The 23,301-nt window shown below is 37.0% G+C and overlaps 1 protein-coding gene across 1 annotated transcript; it reads right to left on the bottom strand.

Annotated features, from left to right (window-relative positions):
• Window positions 1-7,316: 7,316 nt before the first annotated feature.
• Window positions 7,317-22,088, bottom strand: TMEM182 (transmembrane protein 182). The gene is made up of 5 exons (XM_081948904.1): window positions 21,795-22,088; window positions 21,425-21,524; window positions 19,365-19,463; window positions 14,209-14,346; window positions 7,317-10,079 (listed from the first exon to the last, which is right to left on the bottom strand). The coding sequence occupies exons 1-5, from the start codon at window positions 21,933-21,935 to the stop codon at window positions 9,856-9,858; spliced, it is 702 nt and encodes a 233-aa protein (XP_081805030.1). The 5' UTR covers window positions 21,936-22,088; the 3' UTR covers window positions 7,317-9,855.
• Window positions 22,089-23,301: the final 1,213 nt, after the last annotated feature.

Below are 23,301 nucleotides of genomic sequence, written 5' to 3' on the forward strand. Positions count from 1 at the left end.
GCTCAGATAACAGCAAGAACCCAAATATTCAATATATTTATGTTAATGTATTTAATAGTACGTGTGTGTGTGTGTGTGTGTGTGTGTGTGTGTGTGTGTGTGCTGCATATTTGTGCTGATAAATAAATAAAGGAAGACTAGCATAGATCTATTTCAAGCTATTTATCTCTCATCAGCTAGCCATACCCTTACTGGGATTCGAACCTTGGCTGTTTTTACATGTTAGGCAGTTGTATTAGCCTCTAGGCCACAAGCTCTCCTCAGTGGAGCTGAAAGGCAAAAGGGAAGCAGTATGCTCCGTCCCATATTTGAGCATACCAGGTGCTTTGACATAACACTTAATTATTTCTTTGGTTCAGCTGATAAGTGAGGAGAGCTTGTGGCTTAGAGGCTAATACAACTGCCTAACATGTAAAAACAGCCTAGGTTCGAATCCCAGTTAGGGTATGGCTAGCTGATGAGAGCTCAATAGCTTGAAATAGATCTATACTAGTCTCCCTTTATTTATTTATCAGCACAAATGCAACACAAAAATAGTTTTCTGCCTGGAAGGGTGGAGCTGAAAGGCAAAAGGGAAGCAGTATCCTCCCTCCCATATTTGGGCATAACAGGTTCTTTGACATAACACTATATATATGTCATATATATATTTATGTTGTATTTGTGCTGATAAATAAATAAATAAATAGAGACTAGTATAGATCTATTTCAAGCTATTTAGCTCTCATCAGCTAGTCATACCCTTACTGGGATTTGAACCTGGGCTGTATTACATATTAGGCAGGAGTCTTAACCACTAAGCCACAGGCTCTCCTCCTTATCAGCTGAGCCAGGTTTTAACACACACAATATATGTATGTATGTATGTATGTATGTATGTATGTATGTATGTATGTGTGTTACAACCCCTGGTATGCCCAAATATGGGAGGAAGGTCACTACTCCCTCTTTCTGTCCTTCGGCTCATCACAGAAGACCATGCAGGCAGAAAACCATATTTTTATTATCTTCTGTGATGAGCCGAAGGACAGAAAGAGGGAGTAGTGACCTTCCTCCCATATTTGGGCATACCAGGGGTTGTAACACAAATACATACCTATTTCCCTGGCTCAGCTGATAAGGAGGAGAGCCTGTGGCTTAGTGGCTAATATAACTGCCTAATATGTAATACAGCCCTGGTTCGAATCCCAGTAAGGGTATGGCTAGCTGATGAGAGCTAATTAGCTCGAAATAGATCTATACTAGTCTCCCTTTATTTATTTATCAGTACAAATACAACATTATATATATATATATATATATATATATACCGTGTTTCCCCGAAAATACACCATGTCCTGAAACTAAACCCTTGCGACATTTTTCGCGTGCGCAAAAATATAAGCCCACCCTCGAAAATAAACCCTCTGGACAATCCCCCCCCCTCCGACCAGGCAGAGCACCGCTCGCCGACCTAGCGGTATCCCGAAGGCACCAAGCCACGGGAATGAGGTGGGGGCAAAGGAGCTTGCATTGCTTGGTGCTTTCGGGGTACCGCTAGGTCAGTCAGCGGCGCTATGCCCAGCTGAAGAAGGGGGGGGTTGCTGGGCAGCTGCTCTCTTGCGAGCGGGCTCCCGAAGAGCCGGGCACAGCCTCAGGGTCGAATGGCTGTGTTGCGCTGTCGCAGCAGCAACGCAGCAGCCATGAGGTGACCAAGCTTATGAGCAGCCTCCCGGCAACCCCCCTTTCCAGCCGGGTACAGCGCCGCTGACCGACCTAGCAGTACCAGGAAGGCACCAAGGAACGCGAGCGCCTGTTCGCCGCCCTCCGCGTCCCGTGGCTCGGTGCCTTCGGAATGCCCCTAGGTGAGTGAATGGGGCTCTGCATGGCTGGAGGGGAGTTCGCAGCGGCTTTTCCTCTCCCCGCTCGCGCAAAGGGCATCTGCGCTGCTGGCGCCGTCCGCCGCTTGGTTTTTTTTTTCAAAGCACGGAGGATGGATGCCGCTCTGGAAGTACGCTCTATGGTTGTGGGCTGCAGATTGTGCAACCATAGAGCGTACTTCCAGAGCGGCATCCATCCTCCGTGCTTTGAAAAAAAAAAACAAGCGGCGGACGGCGCCAGCAGCGCAGATGCCCTTTGCGTGAGCGGGGAGAGGAAAAGCCGCTGCGAACTCCCCTCCAGCCATGCAGAGCCCCATTCACTCACCTAGGGGCATTCCGAAGGCACCGAGCCACGGAGGGCGGCGAACAGGCGCTCGCGTTGCTTGGTGCCTTCCGGGTACTGCTAGGTCAGTCAGCGGCGCTGTACCCGGCTGGAAAGGGGGGTTGCCAGGAGGCTGCTCATAAGCTTGGTCACCTCATGGCTGCTGCGTTGCTGCTGCGACAGCGCAACACAGCCATTCGACCCTGAGGCTGTGCCCGGCTCTTCGGGAACCCAGTCACAAGGGAGCAGCCGCCCGGCAACCCAAAAATAATAAGCCCTCCCCTTTAATAAGCCCAAGGCCATATTTCGTGGGTCAAAAAAATATAAGCCCCTGGCGTATTTTCGGGGAAACACGGTATGTGTGTGTGTGTGTGTGTGTGTGTGTGTGTGTGTGTGTATTGTGTGTGTGTGTGTACATACCTACAAAGAGGAGGAGTTGTTGTTGTTGTTGTTTTTAATGCACCTATGCCCAGGATTATGTCTTGCTATCAAATACTAAATTTGGAAGGGAAAATGAAGAAGCAAAACCAACATGAACAGAATTCACAAAAAAAAAAAAAAAAGGAATTATACTACGGATTTATGTACATAAAATCTTCTGTCATTCAGTGCAGGGGTAAAATCTTCTTACCTTCACGACCAGTTCACAAATGTGAGCACGCACCACCTCCACGGGTGTGCAGGAACTTCCACGCATGCACAGAGTATCAAAAACAGACATAATGACGTCCAGGCGGGTGGGCAGAGCCTGCTACCGAACGCGGCTGAAAAGGTAAGTAGAACAGTGAGGAGGGGGTAATCCGCTGTGCCACACGATTTAGATTAGTTAGAAAGCAGGAAATCCTGCGTTCTAGCTAATATAAATCGTGTGTCACAGCTGATCGTCAGATATACCGGTTCAGGCGAACCGGTAGCATTTTTAACTACCAGTCCGGGCGAATTGGTCTGAACCGGTAGCATTTCAACCTTGGTGCAGTGGCCTAGAGGTGAAGACAATCGCCTCCAACTCTGAAGGTTGAGAGCTCAATCCTAAGCAGTAACAAGTATTTTTCTATAAGGGGGCAAAGAGAAAATACCTGTTATGAAATCCATGTAGGCATCAGGAAGGGCATCCAGCCAGTAAACACTTAGCTCCAGTCGCCCTGACTACACCCCAAAGCAAGAGATAACAGGATCATAAAAAGAAAAAAATGTATCCTCCTTCAAATTCTATGTGAGAAATTGATGTCAAAAATTAATATCACCATAATACACCCTCTTGACTCCTTATTACAATTTCCTTATGGTTCTTTACTTAGAAAATGTTTTACATTCAGGGTTCAAGAGAGTTTCCATGCAACTAATATGCAAATATTATGGAAATAACAATATTGGGAAGAATGCGTCAATTCATTATTATGTGTGTTTATATTTAAAAAGGAGGGAGTTAGATGAATTGTGATTGCTATGAAGGTATAATATTTTATATACTGATGCAGGAAAAAGACACCTTAGGTAAAAAATGTACATCAATATATTCCTAGTTAGAATGGATAATAACATCAAAGTATCTAATACAATGTTCCAATTCAAAAGGTTTGTTGAGTGGTTGCAACCACTGATGCAATGGAAATGTGTCTGTCAACCTTTGTTTAATCCTTAGCATCTGGCAGTCAGTGATATCCAATACCCAAGATTTAATTCAAATGTCATAGAGCATAGCCACTAAGAGCCTGTCGCCCATGAATTTGTATAATATGGCTTTTCCTGATGTTGATGTCCCTGTCAGCCTTGGACAAAATTTCCAAATGCATCATACCACTACTTTCTAATTCCAAGGAAGGTAGACTGAAATTTATATGTATTTTAGCTTCATACATTTGGAGAATAATGAATCTGTATAATATATAGAGGGATGTGTGGGTGTACGTGTATAATGTGTGTTTTATATATATATACAACACAAATACAACACACACACACACACACACACACACACACACACACACACACACACACACACACACACACACACACACATATATATATATATATATATATATATATATATATATATATATATATATATATATATATATATATATATATATATATTCTATTTGTGCTGATAAATAAATAAAGGGAGACTAGTATAGATCTATTTCAAGCTATTTAGCTCTCATCAGCTAGCCATACCATTACTGGGATTTGAACCTGGACTGCCATATTAGGCAGATGTATTAGCCACTAAGCCACAGGCTCTCCTCCTTATCAGCTGAGCTAGGGAAATAGGTATGTATTTGTGTTACAACCCCTGGTATGCCCAAATATAGCAAAAGGCAACACAAACATAGCAAAAGGCAACATTAAAAATATGGTTTTCTGCCTGGATGGTCTTCTGTACTGAACCGAAGGACAGAAAGGGAGAGTAGTGAGCTCCCTCCCATATTTGGGCATACCAGGGGTTGTAACACACTAACACACACACACACACACACACACACACACATATTACATAGCACATAGCATTATGAAGCCAGTTTCATATTTTGAAATGGTAATGTTCATTCTCACCTCCCCATCATCAATAAACTGAAGATCTCTGAACATATTGATTATATAAACCAGAGTATTTCAGAACAGAGTGTTTGGAAACTGGAAAAAATCCTGTAAGTCCTTCTCAAATACCCTTGACAGGACCATTCAATTTAGCATTTAAGAAACAGTCTTTGTAGCTTATAAGCTCTTAAGCAAATGTAAGTGAGAGGGAAAGCTAACATGCCTGATAATTCACTCTATCTGACTGACAACTGTGCTGAATTTCCCCTGTGGTGCTAGCAAAACATTGTTACAAAAGTAATAACATATCGAGAAAGAAAGGATCATAAGGATCATGCTGTCAGCTTTAATTCTGGGGAACAAAAACCAGTGAGATGATTTCTGTTTAGATCAGTCCAATACAATTCAGGAAAAAGGGGTGCCAAATGCTGAATGGAGTAATGTGATCTGAGCTTAAAATAGCTGCCAAGTATACCATGGAGGAATAGTTCCATGAAATATGTTGCAGCATGAAATGATCAGTTCAGAACTAAAGTCACTGAACTGCAAGAGGTGATGAATGGAAAAGATTTTCCCTACCTTCATCCATACCTGATGTCTTTTCATGTTACTCTCCCATGCCTTTTCAATATTCATAAATACTGAAATTTCCATTTCTACATGGATTTCTTATGTCATGCTTATGGCAGGATCCTCCACAGCTCCGTAATCTCCAGGTTTGGTCTTTAGCATTTTCAGTTCAAAGGGTTAGGTGATATGACTCACTGTTTGCATGAGGCTCTGGGAACATGCTGTCAATTAGAATAAATAATACTGAACTAGATAGACAAATATATATTACAGGAACAGAAGGTAAAATCTAAGAAAATATATTTTGAGGGTAGGGATGTGTGTGGGTGGGCGTCAGTAATTAACTGCCTAAGTATTTATTTATTTATTTGATTTCTAGACCGCCCCCTCTCCCCGAAGGGACTCGGGGAGGTGTACAGGTACCAAATTAAAAACCATACAGATAACAATAAATATAATTAAAACCGTATTAAACTTTAACCCCTGTACAAATTTATAAAAATTAAAAACTTAGCTTTAAGACCAACCCTTAAAATTTAAAAATACAGACTGAGGTGGGAGAGCTGGAGTTAGGCCAGGCCGGCTAGATTAAACAGGTGGGTTTTGAGCTTCTTGCGGAAGGAGCGGAAGTCCGTGGTTGTTCTAATATCAGGGGGCTCCCCTTGAGATGCACCCGAAGTAGGGTGTCCTAAGTACCGATATGTGTATTGTATATCCAAATAATTCTTATTATTATACTCTTAAAATGATCTGCCTTGTCAAAAAATCAGCATCCAAAAAGCATGTCATTTCCCCTGAAAATGAGCAATCGGTAAACATTAATAGTAGTGATGATGCATTGAGCAAAAGGGGAAACCGGTTGGGATTTTCTTCACTGCAATGTAACTTATCTTGCTCACATTCATTATGACTAGTTATCTGTCAATTATTATTATTATTGCTTACTCTTAATGAAAAACTACAATTATAACACCACTTCACAGCTTTATTGTGGGCGCTACACAGCTTCTTTTTACTGTTATTATGCAATAAAATTTCAATCCACTCTACATTTAAAGCTTCACAAAGACATGTTTTGATTAGAAAATGGATGTGGATTGTCTTGTTATATTATAAGCTTTTAATTATGTATTAGAATATATTTGTCATAGGATGTTTCAGATTTTTTGGATATCTACTCATGTAGCATGGCTCATATTTGCTTTTCTAACTGTATTGCCCATATTCTTCTAAGTTTGGAAGTATATTATCTATTTCTTGCATTCTTTTAAAAATGTGCATTTAAAAGAAATTACTTTTTTTAAAAAAATAAAGGTTTATTATTTATGTTTTACATTACCATATGTAATGTAACCTCAACCTGCAAAATTATTATACACTTCTGAACTACCTTTCAGATGCCTCATACAGGGAATTACCACTTTTTTATTGGGTTTTTCAATTCAGTCTAGGGACCTCAGTGGTTAAGTTCATTGTATTCAGCTGTCAACCACCTGGATGGGGGGGGGGGGTGTTTCCATAGACCACAGGTAGAGAATGATGGTACCTTTATGACTTGTGGACTTCAACTCCCAGAATTCCTGAGCCAGCCATGCTTTTACAAGAAGTCTATAAAAATGTTAGTGAAAAAAATAACCAGCATCCAGAGAATAAATTAATATTAATGAAAAATCCTAAAGAGAGCAAACAAATCAGAAGGCTGAAGGAATGGTAGGAAGATGTCTAGATAAGGTCACTTCCATCAAATTCATTGAATGAGTCAGAATACCATGATCCAAAGGCAAATGGATCTAAAAACAATTCAGATAAGGAAGTTTGGCTGTTTCCATAGTTGAATGGGAAATAAACTGGAACATTTTGCCAGCTTTGAGATCTATAGGTAGAATATATGTATAACAACCAGATTAGTAAAATGCATACTCAAGCAGACCGCAAGTTTTATGTTTTGCTAATATAATGAAATTTACAACCATCATTTGGAGAGAAATAGAGAGCAAGAAGAAAAGAAAACCCTTCATTTATACAAATATTTTGCTCATTAACTTTTATTTTTTTAAAAAGAGAACATATACAGCAATTTTTTTTCATAGAAAACATATGTCAAATACATATATATGTATTTTTCTAAACAAATCCAATTATCATATGTTGCCGCAAATGATGAGATAAGAATTTTATCTTTGAAATCTGCTCCTATTTGCAAGAAGCAGATTTGGCACACTTTCAATTGCTAATCACTTTCTCCTGGTGAACAGATGATGCCACGACTAGCCAGTCTCTATGTAGTCGTATTCCGAGGCATACAGGTACACCTCCTATACAAGTAGTGTAGAGTATTCAGACAACAGAGAAAGCTTTGAAACGGTAAAGACAGAAGTTCCATAAAAATGGACACTTTTAATATTTATCAGAACATAATCATGCAGGCTTTAATTCTACCCTGAAACACTGTGGTAAGAGGAGAAGGGGGAAAATCAATAGAGGAGATTATATTATAGCGAAACAGATGTAAACAGACTGTTAAGAAACATACTTTCTTGCTATTACCAAAAGTAGAGGGTGGAACAAGTTTTCCAATGAAAGCATGGTATTAATTTTAAATAGTGAATGATTGCAAAGTGATAACATATAAAAGGAGCAAAAGTAGACTTGAGAAATTTAGACCTGGCTCCAGGCTTGAAAGATATAAGTAACATTTCTAATGCCTCCTCTCTGCTCTTTCTCATCTAACTGAATCTTGACATGCATTTTCTGGTGATGATAGCAATACATGAAGCAGGCCTCAATGCTCCCTTTACATTACCCATAAGACTTGAGTCTTACAATAGATTAAGGGATTATGGGGAAAGCCTATCACCCTGAGCCAGAAGAAAAAGGACACCATACAGTATGTAAGGCTGGTACCTCCTGGTTGGGTTGCAGGTTGCCAGTAGCTTTTATCAATCTGGGACAGAAACCAACTTGATTGGAAACAACTGTGGTCTAGCTAATAATGGAGCTCTTGCTTCTTCAACATGGGAAGTGTGTGGTAAAGTGATAACATATGAGTTTTTTAAAAATATCATTATTCTCCATTCTATATGATCACCCCTTCTACATATCCATCATAGGCCTTCCTTCCTTCCTTCCTTCCTTCCTTCCTTCCTTCCTTCCTTCCTTCCTTCCTTCCTTCCTATGCATGTTGTAAGGGAAAAGGTGGACTATAAAAAAGTGATTGACGGACAATAGTTTAAACAATATGATCGAATGGATCAAATTATAAACTTCACTGGACACCAAAACGTGATGTAAAAATGAAATAATAATTATCATTGTATCATGCATTGTTTTGATGCCCAGGTAAGCAACAACAGCTGTTGTTTGCTGGGGGCTGAGCTAGATAACTTTTACTCATCATCTGTCATAGTTCCTTTGGATGAGCTGTTTATTATTTGGACCACGTGGACTTATTGCAGCTACACTGAACAGTATCAAAGCACTCTTCCACTGATCTCATCTTTTCTCTGACACATTGGCTAAAGCATTACATGGATAATTATTTTTAAGAACCAAACTGTTTGCTCATAGTAAAACTGAGAACTGAAACAAAAACAAGTACAGTAAGCCTTGCATGGAATAGTTGTTTGTTCAGTAAGATTGTAGGACCAATTCAAACAATACTATAATGAAGGACTACACACAGTCCAAACTGCTTCTCAGATGACTTTTAAGGAGACCAAAGGTGGCCCTTCTTTCAGGAGCAATATGGGTGTTTGCATCTAGACTTCCCCATATAATTTTGTATTCTTTGTGCCTAGGAAAAGGATACAATTTGACTACAAGGTGAATTAATGATTGGATCTTAGTTATTGGCTGTCGTAAGCACACAGCTCCTTACACTGGAAAAAAATATTGATGATAGGGAAAAATTAGATCTCTATTGAATAAAAATATGCCTGTTTCTGGAAATCAGCATTATTATACTATTACATAACATTAAAATGTTATATAATGATATAAATGTAACCCTAAAGACATCAAATTTGAAATCTTTCTGGAAACAGAATACAAAATTCATTTTAGATGAATTGAGAAGGGTGACCTCACAACCTTTTCCTTACTTCCAGCAGCAAATATTTGGGCAGGAAAGAAAAAAAAAGACCTAGTTTCATTGTAAATGTTCCTTCATTAAGTTGTTAATGTCAATAATTAATTTTTGAATTGGCCTGCAGACAGAACCTAATTCTTATGTTAATTATTTTATATATTTCCTTGTGTGTGTCAATACATGTAGGAAGATTTGAAAAAATATGAAAGGATCCTATTTCTGAAAGGATTTTCATGTCCTTCATATAAAGAACATATAAACAGTGGCTACAATTGTGCACATTTCTGGGATGCAATCTTTACTGAACCTAAGGTCACATTTCCAGTATTACTGAGCAGGCAATATGAAATTACATTATTCATTTAAGTCAATCTTCAATGATACCATGAGCATTCTATGGTAGTAAGGATAACAAGGTATAAAAAACCTTTTTAGCACAACTTCACTACACACTGATCGTTCAAGCACCTGCTACCCAATTAATCAGCATGCAGATAAATCGTACGTCCTACCAGGAGGAACAACATGCCAGAAAACATAGCAAAAAATATTCCAACTGGAGCCAGTATAAAAGACCAGCCGTAACGTACATAGATGGAATAACTTGAACAGTCAATTTTCTTCTGAGCTTCGTAGTTTTTGAGATCAGCCACTGCTTGGACCCAGATAACATACAGCACAACCACCAGGGAGAATAGGATGCCTGGCAGGTGGAGAAGAAAGAATGTTTTATTAAATATTTATGGCAAAATTGCCATACAGGAACTCAGAAATATCTAGAAAATTTAGACAAACATTAAAACAGATGCTCCAAACCTATAAATCTATGAAAGTCACAATTTGCAGAATGGGTTGTTAGATTTTTATCCTTCAGTTTGTTCAGAATCTCAAAGCAGCATTCATGACATCCTCTCCCCCAATTTTCCCTACAACTACTTCAGTGGTGGGTTTCAATGTATTTTACTATCGGTTCATGTGTGTGTGTGCGTGCGTGTGTGTGCCCGCACCCTTGCATGTCACTTCTGCACATGCGCAGAAGCATTTAGGTGACTGGGCAGGGCCTCCCGCCGCCAGCACTACCGGTTCACCCCATCCAGGGTGAACCGCCAGAAATCCACTTCTGAACTACTTTGCAAGGAAGGATGGGCTGAAAGGAAATAATTGGCCCAAAGTCACCCAACAAGCTTATTACTGAACTAGAATCCAAGTCTGCTTCTACTCTTGTCTTCTTCTCTACTAGGAATGTTTCGTGAATGGATATAATAACATCTAGAAAAAATATTTATTGGCAAACATACTTATTAGTTGCATAGATAGAAATGTTCTAAGTTTGTTCTGATACTATATATTACTCAGCCTCATTTTAGAAGGTCAGCATATACATTTGTGACATCTATTTATTCAATAGAAAAAAAATATTTGGCCCATCAATTTTGGGGCTTTGGTTGAGATTGAGGAGGGCAAGTTAGCAAAAATCAATGGAAGACCAGAGGCTCCAATCATTGTCTTAAATATTCATTATTTAGATGACTTTGTCCTTCAAAACCTGCATTATGTTTGAAGAGATTGAATACTTAATTGTGCCAATAATTGGTTTATTACCAAGATGAATGGGACAAATGACACTCATTGATGTGGGAGAAAAATGTTTCTTTATTATGATCATTATCGCAAATGGCCATTGCCATTCAAGCCCAGTGACTGTGACTAAACTTTTAACAGGGCATGGGTTTTAGAAACTTTTGAGACTGCTACATAGTTCCTCTGTTCCAACTTCTTAAGACCCTTTGCTTGGAGAGCAATTCCAAGTTCATTAGTAAAAGTAAGTGTCTTAAAGATGTAATGAATCACAAAAAGATGGAACACTTTACTTCAAAACAAACAAACAATAGGTTCAAGAGGTATTTGGATAAACAAGCATTCATTTCTCTATTTCTCTGTCTCTCCCTCGCCATTATTCATTTTGCTGTTTTATTTTTCAGGGGCACCCATATTTTATCCACAAGGTATAAAGTAACATAAGGATGAGACTCAGGAATTAACAGAAGTCTTCATTTGAATATATTTCTGCTTCATTAAAGGTAAATAAATGAGTAAAGATAAATATTTGTACGCTTGAACACATTCCTGATCTTCTCACATAGTAATGCTTTTTCCATACCAACAAGGAAGGGTTGTTTATGGTAAAAGTTTCCATAAGACACAACAGAAAGAAGAAGGGAGAGACAGAGATGTGATCAACAAGTGCTGCTTAAAGTGACATGCTCCTCTACAGTTCCACTACTACTGTAGATTTGAGAGATTTGAAGGAGATTTGAAAATCCTTATTTATTTTTTTAAATCATTCCAGACTTTATTCTTTCTGTTGGCTTTGTTAGCAGGCTGCATATGGACACCTTCTGATCTCACAGGAACATACTGTTCTGCTGCCAGGGCACTTCATGCCCTCCACACAGCTTCAATCAAATCCTACAAAAATCTAAGGACATAAGTCAGCCTGAGGAGCAGAAGACAAAGTCATACAGAGACTCTGAAATGGTAGCTGATCTGCATGTTCTGTTAGTAGACAATATGCAAATCAGCCTTTCTTGTACTTGCATTAGAGAAAATATATGAAGGGAGAGCAATTCAAAACAGGATAAATTATGTGGGTTGAGAAAATTAAACATACTGTACATCTCTCTTCCCAATATTTCCTTGCATGCTTGATTGTTGGTTTAAAATAAACAAATAAAGACCTCTGGCAAAAGAGTTTCTTTTCCCTTTTTGTTTAACCTCTGAACCAATATAGAAAAGAACAGAATTTAGGAAGGATCCATCTGTTAGAGAAGCTTCTAAATCACACATTCCACGATCTATACTTTCATGTCTTAACTGAGGTACATAAAATTATATGTTTCAAATGCAGTATTTTAAATAAGGTAATAGGACTTTGAGCCTCCGAACAGCCATGAAGTCATATGAAGGAATATAAGTAAGGAATAAAATAAATAAAAGCTAAGAAAAAACTTTGGGTTATTTTCTTGCAGAGTTGAAGAACTATATAGTTATAAGTAAAACATCATTGCAGTAGCAGGATTTATGTCTGAGCGGATATACGTAGGATTGCTCTAAATACAACTATTATCCAACATTGTCAGTTCATCAGTAACATCTCTTTTGAATCAGAATTCTGCTGTGCAGGGTTTAATTTCTTGGTTAGGCCATGAAATGCTTATAGAGACTCGTGTACAGTACTTTGAATAGCTTGCTCTGTATGTAAATAATTTTAAATCTATAGTGTGTTTTACTATATTTTGACATTCATAAGTGAGAAGAAAGCCAGGATCAGAGGTGGTATTCTGCCAGTTTGGACCAGTTGGCCCGAACTGGTAGTGGAAATTGCAAGTGGCCCCATCCACCCATCCCAGCTCTATGGCACTTTTTTTAGCCAAAGTGCAAGCACGGAAGGCTGAGTGCATGCGTGGATGTGCACGCGTGAGTGAAGCGAGCATTTGCAAACTGGTAGGGAAGGTAAGTGAATACCACCCCCCTGGCCAGGATGATTTCAAACCCTCCAGTCACTGGCATATTACTTCCATATAATTTGTGGGAAAGGAAGATGGTAAGAAGATAAATGAAACTTGTCCTAAGACTACCCTGACTATTCCTTTCAGGAGACAGTTAGAATATAAATCCAACAACGTGTCTGTGTTCTGAAACAGGATGGTTATAGAATTTACCCAGAATGATGTAAGAACCATAGTTTGGAAAGTAAATGGAACAACTGGGGAAAAATTGAAAATCACTTAAGGATAATGTAGAGTAATCTGGCTATTGAGTCACAAATGGTTTAACAAGGCTAAAATTAATTGTTCAAGACACTGAATTTGTGGCAGAAGAGTAAGTAGAGTGTCTATAACAGTGGTGGGTTCCTAACCAGTTTACTACCGGTTCGCTCATGCTCGCGTGTGTGTGCAAGAAGCGCAGAAGCGTCCAGGCAGGTGGGCGGATCCTCCCGCCACCGCTACTACCAGTTCGGCCGAATCAGGCTGAACTGGGAGCAACCCACCTCTGGTCTACAATAAAATTAAAAGGACGTATGCAAGAACAGAAATGTTTACATAGAACTATAATCAATCTAACAGAATGAAACAAGGGGAAGAAAAGATACGTATTTGGGTTCTGGATGTTAAATCTGAGTTTTAAGCAAGCATGTATGTATTCTGTAAAAACACCTGGTGAGTTGTTTCTGAAAGAGACAAAAATTACTGGAAGCAGAGGCTCTTATTTTCTTGGTCTGTCAGGAGAGGGAGACAAAGTTTGAGGGTTGATCTTGAAGGAGAGAATTAGGTTTTCTATTCTCTTTCAAAGGGCTTGAAAATAAATTAGGATACCTTTTCTTGAAGGGACTACCACAATCCCAAGAGCATTTTGCTAAATGGATTACTTCCTTATTATATAAAAAAGGAAGGCATTCTTAGATATTCTCCCACAAAATGTGGAGTTTAGATTATCTTCTGGGGGTATTTTGAATATGGCATGTTAGAAAAAGCCAAAGGGACTTTGCTGGTATTATATTGTGAAGAAGTATTTTGTGATAGATAAATAAATAGACACAGAATGATTGGGATATATAATATACATATAAATTGGAAAAAATGTTATCCCTTCCTTCAACGAGGCTTTTTCAAGAAACATCCCCAGTGAAATCCAAGGTGCTTTGAGCTTAGCCCGCAAAACCCTTTCCGGATCCTTCGGTTGCATCTATGGTTTCAACTACACAACCTACAATTTTAGGATAAGGAGTGTTGCTTTGAGACAACTAACTTTGGACAGCACATGAAACTTACCAGCAGCAATGAAAAAACCTCCTCCTATTTTGTAGAGGATGTGACTACCAAAAGGTGCAGCACAGATGATGAAGAAACTAGCTACCACCACGGTGACCACTCCAAGGAGCATGAAAATTGACCAGAAACCACGGTAAACTGGAAATGGGGACAAAAGAATATCGAAAAGAGATTTTAGAGGGAATTTTTTACAGAATCACTCCAGCCTTCCCTTAGGTTTTTTTTTTTTTTCATTAGCAAGCTGAACGTTTATTCCAGCACAGCCTCCTGGTAATCAGTAATCTAAAGCACCATATGTCCTGCATTAGACAGGAATGCCAAATGCTATCAGATCATCTTGGAATATAATGATGCATGTGAAGAGCGTTATGGATCCCCGTTGCTTGGTATCTGCTGGAGAGACATGCGGTTAATCAGTTCACTTGCTTGGCCAATGGAAATTGTTCATAAAATAATGTGCTGAACTGTAGCCAAGATTCTTCAAGATATTTGTATGGTTTTACCAGATACAATTGATCTCACTAAAGTAGAAACAGAGCCTAGAGACAATGTAAAGAAAAGTTTAGAACATAGCCAAGATAAGTCACAAAATTGTTGCAAAGTAGAATTGAGTGCTTTCAAGAAATGTATAGTATATATTCCCCAAAATGTATTTCCATATGGTTTTAAAGTCCAAATTGAAGAATCAATAGAGAGACAAGCCAAAATATGTATTCTTTAAAAAGTCAGAATTGCTAATAACTGGAACTGTTCAGACAGTACATTTCTTTGTGTATTTTTCAAAGCAAATATAAAAAAATCATTGCGTTAAGGGCAAGCAATATTAAAGGTTCTGGATAATGATCAATGCATTAAGAGTCTGATAACATGGTGTGTTCCTCCCCTCAAATATTCATAATAATAAATAATAAAGTAATTGACTAATTAGGCATCTATTTTTAGGAATCTCTTTATAAAAACTAAGATCATGGAAATCCATTTATTTTATTCATTGTAAATATAATATAAAAATAGGAAAATGTTAAATTATTGTGAAAAAGCCTAAGTATGAATCCATTTGCATAAAACTAAAATACACACCCCATTACAATAAAACTGCGTAGGATGATACATAATATTGAAATTTAGATTATATTTTCAACTATTGTTTTATGAATCAGGTTGCACAAAATAGTTTAAAGTGTATGAATATTCTAGAAATTAATTTCCTCATATTGTATTAATAAAGTACTCCTATTTCACTCAATAATTCAATAATTAATACAATATTAATATTGTATTAATAAAGAAAGTACTCCTATTTCTATAATTTGAAAGATTTTAAACCAAACTTTATTTACATTGTAATGAAAATAATTTTAACTAAAAAAGACTATAAATGTGTTAGGGTTGCTATGTTCCCTGATATATAAATTTTAAAAAGGAGTTTTTAGAATCTAATCTTGGTCACAACATTATATATATAACTTTTAAAAAGCCACCCACTTATTTTGAAGAGTGAGATGGGTGGCTTACAAATTAAATAAAAAAATATTTTTTTTAAAAAAAATACATCATCATCTACACCAGAGGTGGTATTCAGCAGATTCTGACCAGTTGTGGAGAACCGGTAGTGGAAATTTTGAGTAGTTTGGAAAACCGGTATATACCACCTCTGACTGCCCTTGCCCCCATCTATTCTCTGCCTCCCAAGTCCCAGTTGATATGGAAGAAATGGGGATTTTGCAGTAACCTTCCTCTGGAGTGGGGGGGGGGGGGAATTTTACAGTATCCTTCTCCTGGGGTGGGATGGTAAAATTTTTACTACCAAACTGGTATTAATGGCAGCCAGAACCCACCCCTGTTTTTGCTATGTTATGGTGGCAAATCAAAAGTCTATACCAAAAATATAAAAACATAAGTAAAGTTGAAACCCTGTCTAAACACAATTTTATATAACTAAAAGGAAGAACCCTATCTTGTGTTTTATGATAGTTTTCCATATATTCTGGTTGAAGAAATAGATAATTGCACCCTCCCTCTGAAGGATGGTTGAGAATCTAATGGTACCTTTCAAAATAAGATATATAAACTACAGCCTCTTTTCTTAAACTATAGTCTCTAACATTTTTTAGAATCTTGGACAGAGTTCCTCATTAAGGATTGTCATTCAAAAGAAGAATGAATGAAGAATGACATTCATCAGTCAAAATTATTTTGGTAGTTTGTTTTTGAGGAATTGATAAAGAAACATTTCATCTTTGTTTATTTTTTGTGATCAGAAATATTATTATTCAGGGACCAATAGCAATAGCACTTAGACTTATATACCACTTCACAGTGCTTTCAGCTCTCTCTAAGTGGTTTACACAGTCAGCATATTGCCCCCAACAATCTGAGTTCTCATTTTACCCATTCAGAAGGATGGAAGGCTGAGTCAACCTTGAGCCTGGTAAGATTTAAACTGCCAAATTGCAGGCAGCCAGTAGTCAGCAGAAGTAGCCAGCACCCTAACCACTGTGCCACGGCATCTCAAAATGGCTAAGAAATTGGATACTTACTATCTATTCCCAACTATTTTTAGAAAGTTAAATATTCCTTTAAATTTGGGGGCTAAAAAAGAGTTGATACATAAATTTCTGCATTTGCCCGCATACATACAAAAATAATAATTTATCATTATCAATAAATTTGTATGTCACCCAAAATGAAGCAATATATCATTTAATTGTGTAATATTTACACAATATAATTTATCAATAAATAAAATTGAATTTGGGGTAATATTTATACTTAGGGTATTTCCAAAGTGGTAGAACAAGGATGCATTGAAGTGATGCTACAGATTTCAAATCTACATGCTTTGTGTTGTTGCAATAGGAATAGTTTCCATAACTAAGCGTCATAACATTTTTCTGCAGCATGTCACAGCTCTAGTTTTGGCAATGTTTCATAAGGCTAAAAATATAAAAGAGCTGGGAACAGGAAAACAAACAGGAGTGAATAGGTATATGAGCTTGATTTTTATCTTAGTGATATTGCCAGTTAAAAGAAGAAATTATTTCTTAATGTTTTTCATTGTATCATAAAATTTGCAGAATTCGAAGTATCCTGAAGAAGTGGCTTGATTGATTGAGTGAGTGAGTGAGTGAGTGAGTTCAAAATGTAAAAATAATCCCCCTATTCTCAGGTTGCTCTTAAGGATAGACATAACCAGTATGTCTTCTCTCCCAGTAGAATTAATAAGGAGTCCACAAGTTGACTCTGTCTTCAATATTTGATTTTTTCTTTCTTTGTAAAGGAAAAGCTTCCAAAAAAACTGAATAAGAATAGATTCCTATATCCAGAATCATGCTTCATTTATTTATTTTTATGCAATAATTTGTAATTTTATGTTTTTTATATACCCAAATAAAGTGGTTTAGTGTGGAGGGAAGAAAAGACAATATTTTTCAGAATAAGAGTTTCTTTAGTCAAACAGCTTCCTTTTTGCAGAAATCTGCCTAATTTATTGCTTTTCTGAGCAATGTGACCAAAGGCTCGATATTCACCAGTTTCTTTTTATTCATCCAGTTGACCATTTTTTATAATAGGAATTCATGAAGTTTTAGCTCACAACAACATTCCATAAAATAGAAGCCATAAAATCCCACATCATCATATGCCATATCCCAACATAACATTATAGTTTCTTGTCAACTCTACATTTAAATTTGTATTTGCTGTGCTTACTCCTATTCTAACTCAATTCCTGTTTTCATAGCTCTCTGAAAGGGTAATATAATGGGGCCCTCAAAATCTGAGAGTGAAGCTCTTCCAAAGAGGAATTGTTGTTTTTCCCAAAAAAAAAAGAGATCTCTTGATTGGTTGGTTGATTGGTGGTTGGTTGATTGGTTGGTTGGTTGATTTAATCAGTGAATAGAGTGACTACTGCTTGAAATTTGACCAATCACATATTTGATCAATATATAAAATACCATTTGTGATGGAGCTAAAAAAGTCAAGATGATGCTCAAGCCTGGACCATCAAAATGCCACACACACGGGCCCTTTTTTAAAGATATCATAATACATAAAAAAGAAACAGGATTTTGACTATGTGAGTGCTGATGTTATCTTGACTTTTTCACTTCCTCTCCTCTCAAAATATTGCCCTTGACCTTTTTCATATGATCTATGAAAGTAAATTATTGGAAGGAACCATATTACCAATATCTCATTAAGATAATTTGATTTAATGTAATGTATTTTAATTTTTTGACCACACTCAACCCATTTCTCAATTCTTGCTTTCCTTATAGTTGAAATGCTACTTAAAGGCACAATGTAATCTTGGCCTAAAAAAATGTTGGACTCAATTTCTAGGATAAAATGACACTATTAATGGATAGCAGCCATCTTTTTTCAGCTAGCAGCAAAGTGTCGTTTTTGACAAGTTAATTTTAATTTAAACCACCATGAGGCTGATTCTTCCCTAGAAATGGTTCACTCTTTTTTCTTTGTTAACCATGAACTCATATTATGTACATGAATATACACAGAGATTATACTTAGATTATATCTCACCCCTCCCCTTCCAGTTGGACAAGTCAGGATATTAGAATTTTGTCCCCCTTTAGCCATTCTTGCTCCTTTTAAATATCAGATTCTTTATTGGTGGAAACAGAATATGAGATGGTAGAAAGAGTTAACAATAAGAAGATCACTGATAAGGATAAGATGATCACTGAAAATCAGATTACCTGCTTAAAGCTGTTGCCAGCGGTTGTCAGGAATCAAACCTGAGTTGCAAACACACACACACACACACACACACACACACACACACAGATTTAAGACAATGATATGATACCTTAGGAATGTGCCTTTGGGGAGATTTTTGGGACAACAACAACAATAACAACTGGTAGAACAATGACCCATATGAACATAGAATCCAACCTGATGCTTCTGGGGATCATAAATGAATTATGACTGTAGAGGGTATCAAACAAGAAACAACTTGCCAGGACAATGCAACACTGTGGATTCAATTCCAAAATGGCACTTCGATGGCAGAAGTGGTGATCTGCCTATAATTCTTAAAGCAATTGCTACTGCTATGTTTTCTGAACAGCAGTTCTGGAATTGAACTTGAAGAATTTCAAAGCCCTATAATTGCAACGAAGAATACTTACTAATTGCAGAATTATAGGTGGTTGAGTTATGGGAATCTCTTAAGAAAGGAAATGGAGAGAGATAAGCATGGGTGCAGTTCTTAGAAGGTGACTGGTTCACTGAAAAACAGTAACAAAGGCTAAATTATTCTCTTACATTTCTATACATGTCAATTTTACCAATTTTAGAATGCTTATGCTAGGTGGATGAATAATTGGCCCTGTATGTTTAAGATTCAAAATTCTGAATTATGTGTGGGAGAGAGAAATAATTACATTTGGCTTTTAATGGAATTGTTCTTGTAAGGCTCAAATCGGACAGTCTCTAGGAGTCAGGTACACGTAAAAATAAAAATTAAAAAAATATGTTATATGATCTGGATTAGGTAAAGGTAATTGTAGGAAAAAACACTACTCCGGAGGGAATTTTGGTAGCAGTAGTAGCACTGCTTGATTCACTCTGAATTGATTCAGAGTGAAACAGAAGCAGTAAAGGACTTCCCTAGAGAATTCAAGACATTTCCAAGTTTATATATATGTATGTATGTATGTATGTATGTATGTATGTATGTATGTGTGAGTGTGTGTGTGTATGTATGTATGTATGTATGTATGTATGTACACACACATACATACATACATTTGCCAATTATTTCCAATTAGCATTTCATTTAGCACTTATATTTAAATTTTGAAGACAAACAAATAAACAAAAATTATTCACTGACTTTTCCTGATGCCCAGATGCCTATATTACGGAAGATCTTATAAGGAAAGTGTAAGAAATACATAAACACCCATTCTAGTTTCTCCCAAATTATTCAGTTTCTCTACTCTTTCAAGCTACCAATACATTGCATAACATTTTTGAAATTGCAATATTGTCATCCAAAGATCATTCAGTAGACAAGTCTCCATCTGTTCTATTAGAGTCCTAATATGGCATTTTATAACTTTCACTGCTTCCCATTTGGTATCTGGAGAGTAGCATGTAAAAAGGAGGATGCTTTTGAATGGTCTGATGTGGAAGGGTGGATGGTAGAGAGAAAGAGAGATTTGAGACAGTGATTTGGGGGGGGGGGTTTGATATTAGTTAAAACTTTGCTATAGTTTAGAACTTTTATTAATACATTTTTTTTAATTGTTGTCCTATAGACAGCAATTTGTTTTTTTAATGGAAAGATGGGCTACACCTATTTCAATAAATACTTTAAATATTTAAGAGAAACTTCTGTGAAAGATACAGTTATTATAATTCCCAAATGATTGAAACAGTGTATAACCATAATTTTATAATTTTGTGATTCTCTAGTTCTCAATATATAATGCTTAGGAATACCCCGATCAGGGAGTTGGTTTCTATGCCAGTCTACACAGGTATTTATATAGAAAAGCTCTGTTGGTTCTTCACTTCCAAAACACCTTGCTCTAGAGCAGTGCATGAAAAAACAGAAAACACATTCAAATAGGTTATTCCATTTTATTCAAGGGCTTGGGCAGCTCTTGCACAAGAACAAACATAAAGTTGTTATTCAATCTCGCTTGTATCACTATGTGAAGCCTTGCTAGAAGTATTCACAGAATGCATTTATGCAGGCATGTGCAGAAGTGTTCTGGTTTCATTTTGGTCACATTTCTGCAAATCTAAGATTATGGCTTTTATGTTTGCATACAGGATCATCCTGCTAGAACAAAACATGCTAGTTTTTAGTGGATTGTTCTTTTGGAGTGTTGCAAACCATTGCATTCTTGTGCTTGAATTGAATCTCTACTGAATACTTTGAATATAAAGCAGCTTAAAGAAATGGGGTACTGTGAGCCTTCTTAAACCTCTGTCCAGCAGAATAATATCCATGACAAACAGATTCACATATCTGATGCAAAAGTTTGGGAAGTCCTCTAGAACAGATTTTGAAAGAATCACAGAGAAATGCAGCAGAGAGAAGAATAATAAAAACACTCATGAAGAACCGTTTTACCACACCGAAAGGTTTCCTTCTACAGATAGAACCTATTAAAGCAGGCAGTTTTTAAAATGTAAGCAAGTATTCTGCATATTAGGTCAAAACTAGAATACTTACAGTACCAAAACCTCAACATACTGCTAGGATTCTCATCAATCTTCCCATCAAACCAGCATCTCCAGAAGAAACCCTCATGGTGGAACATAATCGCCTCTTCCTGCACAAAAGAAACTAAGAACTTATCATATATTTGTATGAACCCATGTTCTATATTTTATGATGGATTGATCATAATTCTATGTCCTGCTAATTCTGAGTATAACTGACCAAAATAGAAATCAGAGAAAGTAACCTCCTGATTGTTACTGGCTGAAGTTAAAATCAGAATATTACTTATGCATTCAATGGTTTTCTAAACAAGAACAAAACAGACACATCTCTGATAACACTGCAAGAGATTATTCCTAGAAATAAAAAGTATACTAACCCTAGTGCGATTCACATCTTCAGAACACTTCCCAACTTCTGTAGCCAGAAGCCAATAGTCTGTCCCAAAAGCAACCAGAAAAAACAAAATCCCAAGAGCTCCAAAGAAGCCTCCAAAAAATATTCCAACACTCAACTTCATTGCTGATTTGTTCTTTAAAAATAACTGATGAATTTAAAAAATATATATCAGGGTGTTGGGAGAGAAATGTTAGATAAATTTAGTTAAGAATTATGTTGCTTATGCTATGGCTTGGATTTGTGGTCAATTAAACTGCAACCTAACAAATGAAGATAGACTTCTATTTTGGGACACTCTCTGTAACAACTTTACTGTATCTTCCTTAGCTGGTGTGACCAGCCAAAAATAGCTGACCTTCCCTTAGCTAGCTATTGGCTTGAAATATTTTTGCACATGGTACATCCACATATGAAGAAGAGGGATGAAATTACTGTCCCCTTATTATTCTGCCTAGGTTGGATTTCAATATCCAATTCTGACAAGCAGTAGCGATAGATAGATAGATAGATAGATAGATAGATAGATAGATGATAGATAGATAGATAGATAGATAGATAGATAGATAGATAGATAGATAGATAGATAGTCTGGCCGTTACAACACAAAACAACAATGGACACACAGCTAGCACCAATCAGCACCAATCTACCAATCATGATACAACCACACAACCAATCATTCCACTTACTGAAACAAAGCCAGCTCTCCATACACCCCCCACCAAGATTTATCGAAAGACAGCAGCTTCGACCACCCTTTAAGCCCCAAACCCAGCCTATACACACACACACACACACACACACACACACACACACATATATATACATACATACATACATACATACATACATACATACATACCATATAATCAATTTATCTTCTTCCTATAAGGAGGCAAGGAATGGTCCTTCTCTGTCACAGGCAAACATACAAAGTACAGTGCAAATTAAGTTGCAGATATGCAGGCACATTGAACTATATCATCAGATAGATAAAAACACTTGAGTCTCATTGACTGATTGACTATCTCATTCTAAGGCAGCAATCAAGACATTTAAAGCTGAAAGGTGGTGTCCACTTGCTTTTTTAAATGGTCTTTAGAGCATATGCACATGTCTAGCTCAAATTCAGAATTAAAATCACATATCTGCAGACAAGATTTTAGCATTTAATATGCTATTATATTCTCAAGAAGGTAAAAATATAGAAGGTCCACTTTTGTATGTTTTAATGAGATTTGGGTATAGAGAAGGTGATTTTTAGTGGCAGCCAAGTAACACAACTACGCTTTTAGAAAATAGGCTGCACTATTATTTTTCAATTTCAAATATAAACAGATTTTTTCTGCATCCTGATGCCATCCAGATGCTCCGGGAATACATATCCCAGAAGAACAAATATGTATTATTGATGATTTGGTTCTCTTGGGATTCTGGAAATTTTACTCTGCATACCTCCAAAATATGTGAGATTGGGATGGTGATAT

Source organism: Natrix helvetica (assembly GCF_964273705.1).
Source record: "Natrix helvetica genome assembly, chromosome: 3".
NCBI classification, from domain to species: domain Eukaryota; kingdom Metazoa; phylum Chordata; class Lepidosauria; order Squamata; family Natricidae; genus Natrix; species Natrix helvetica.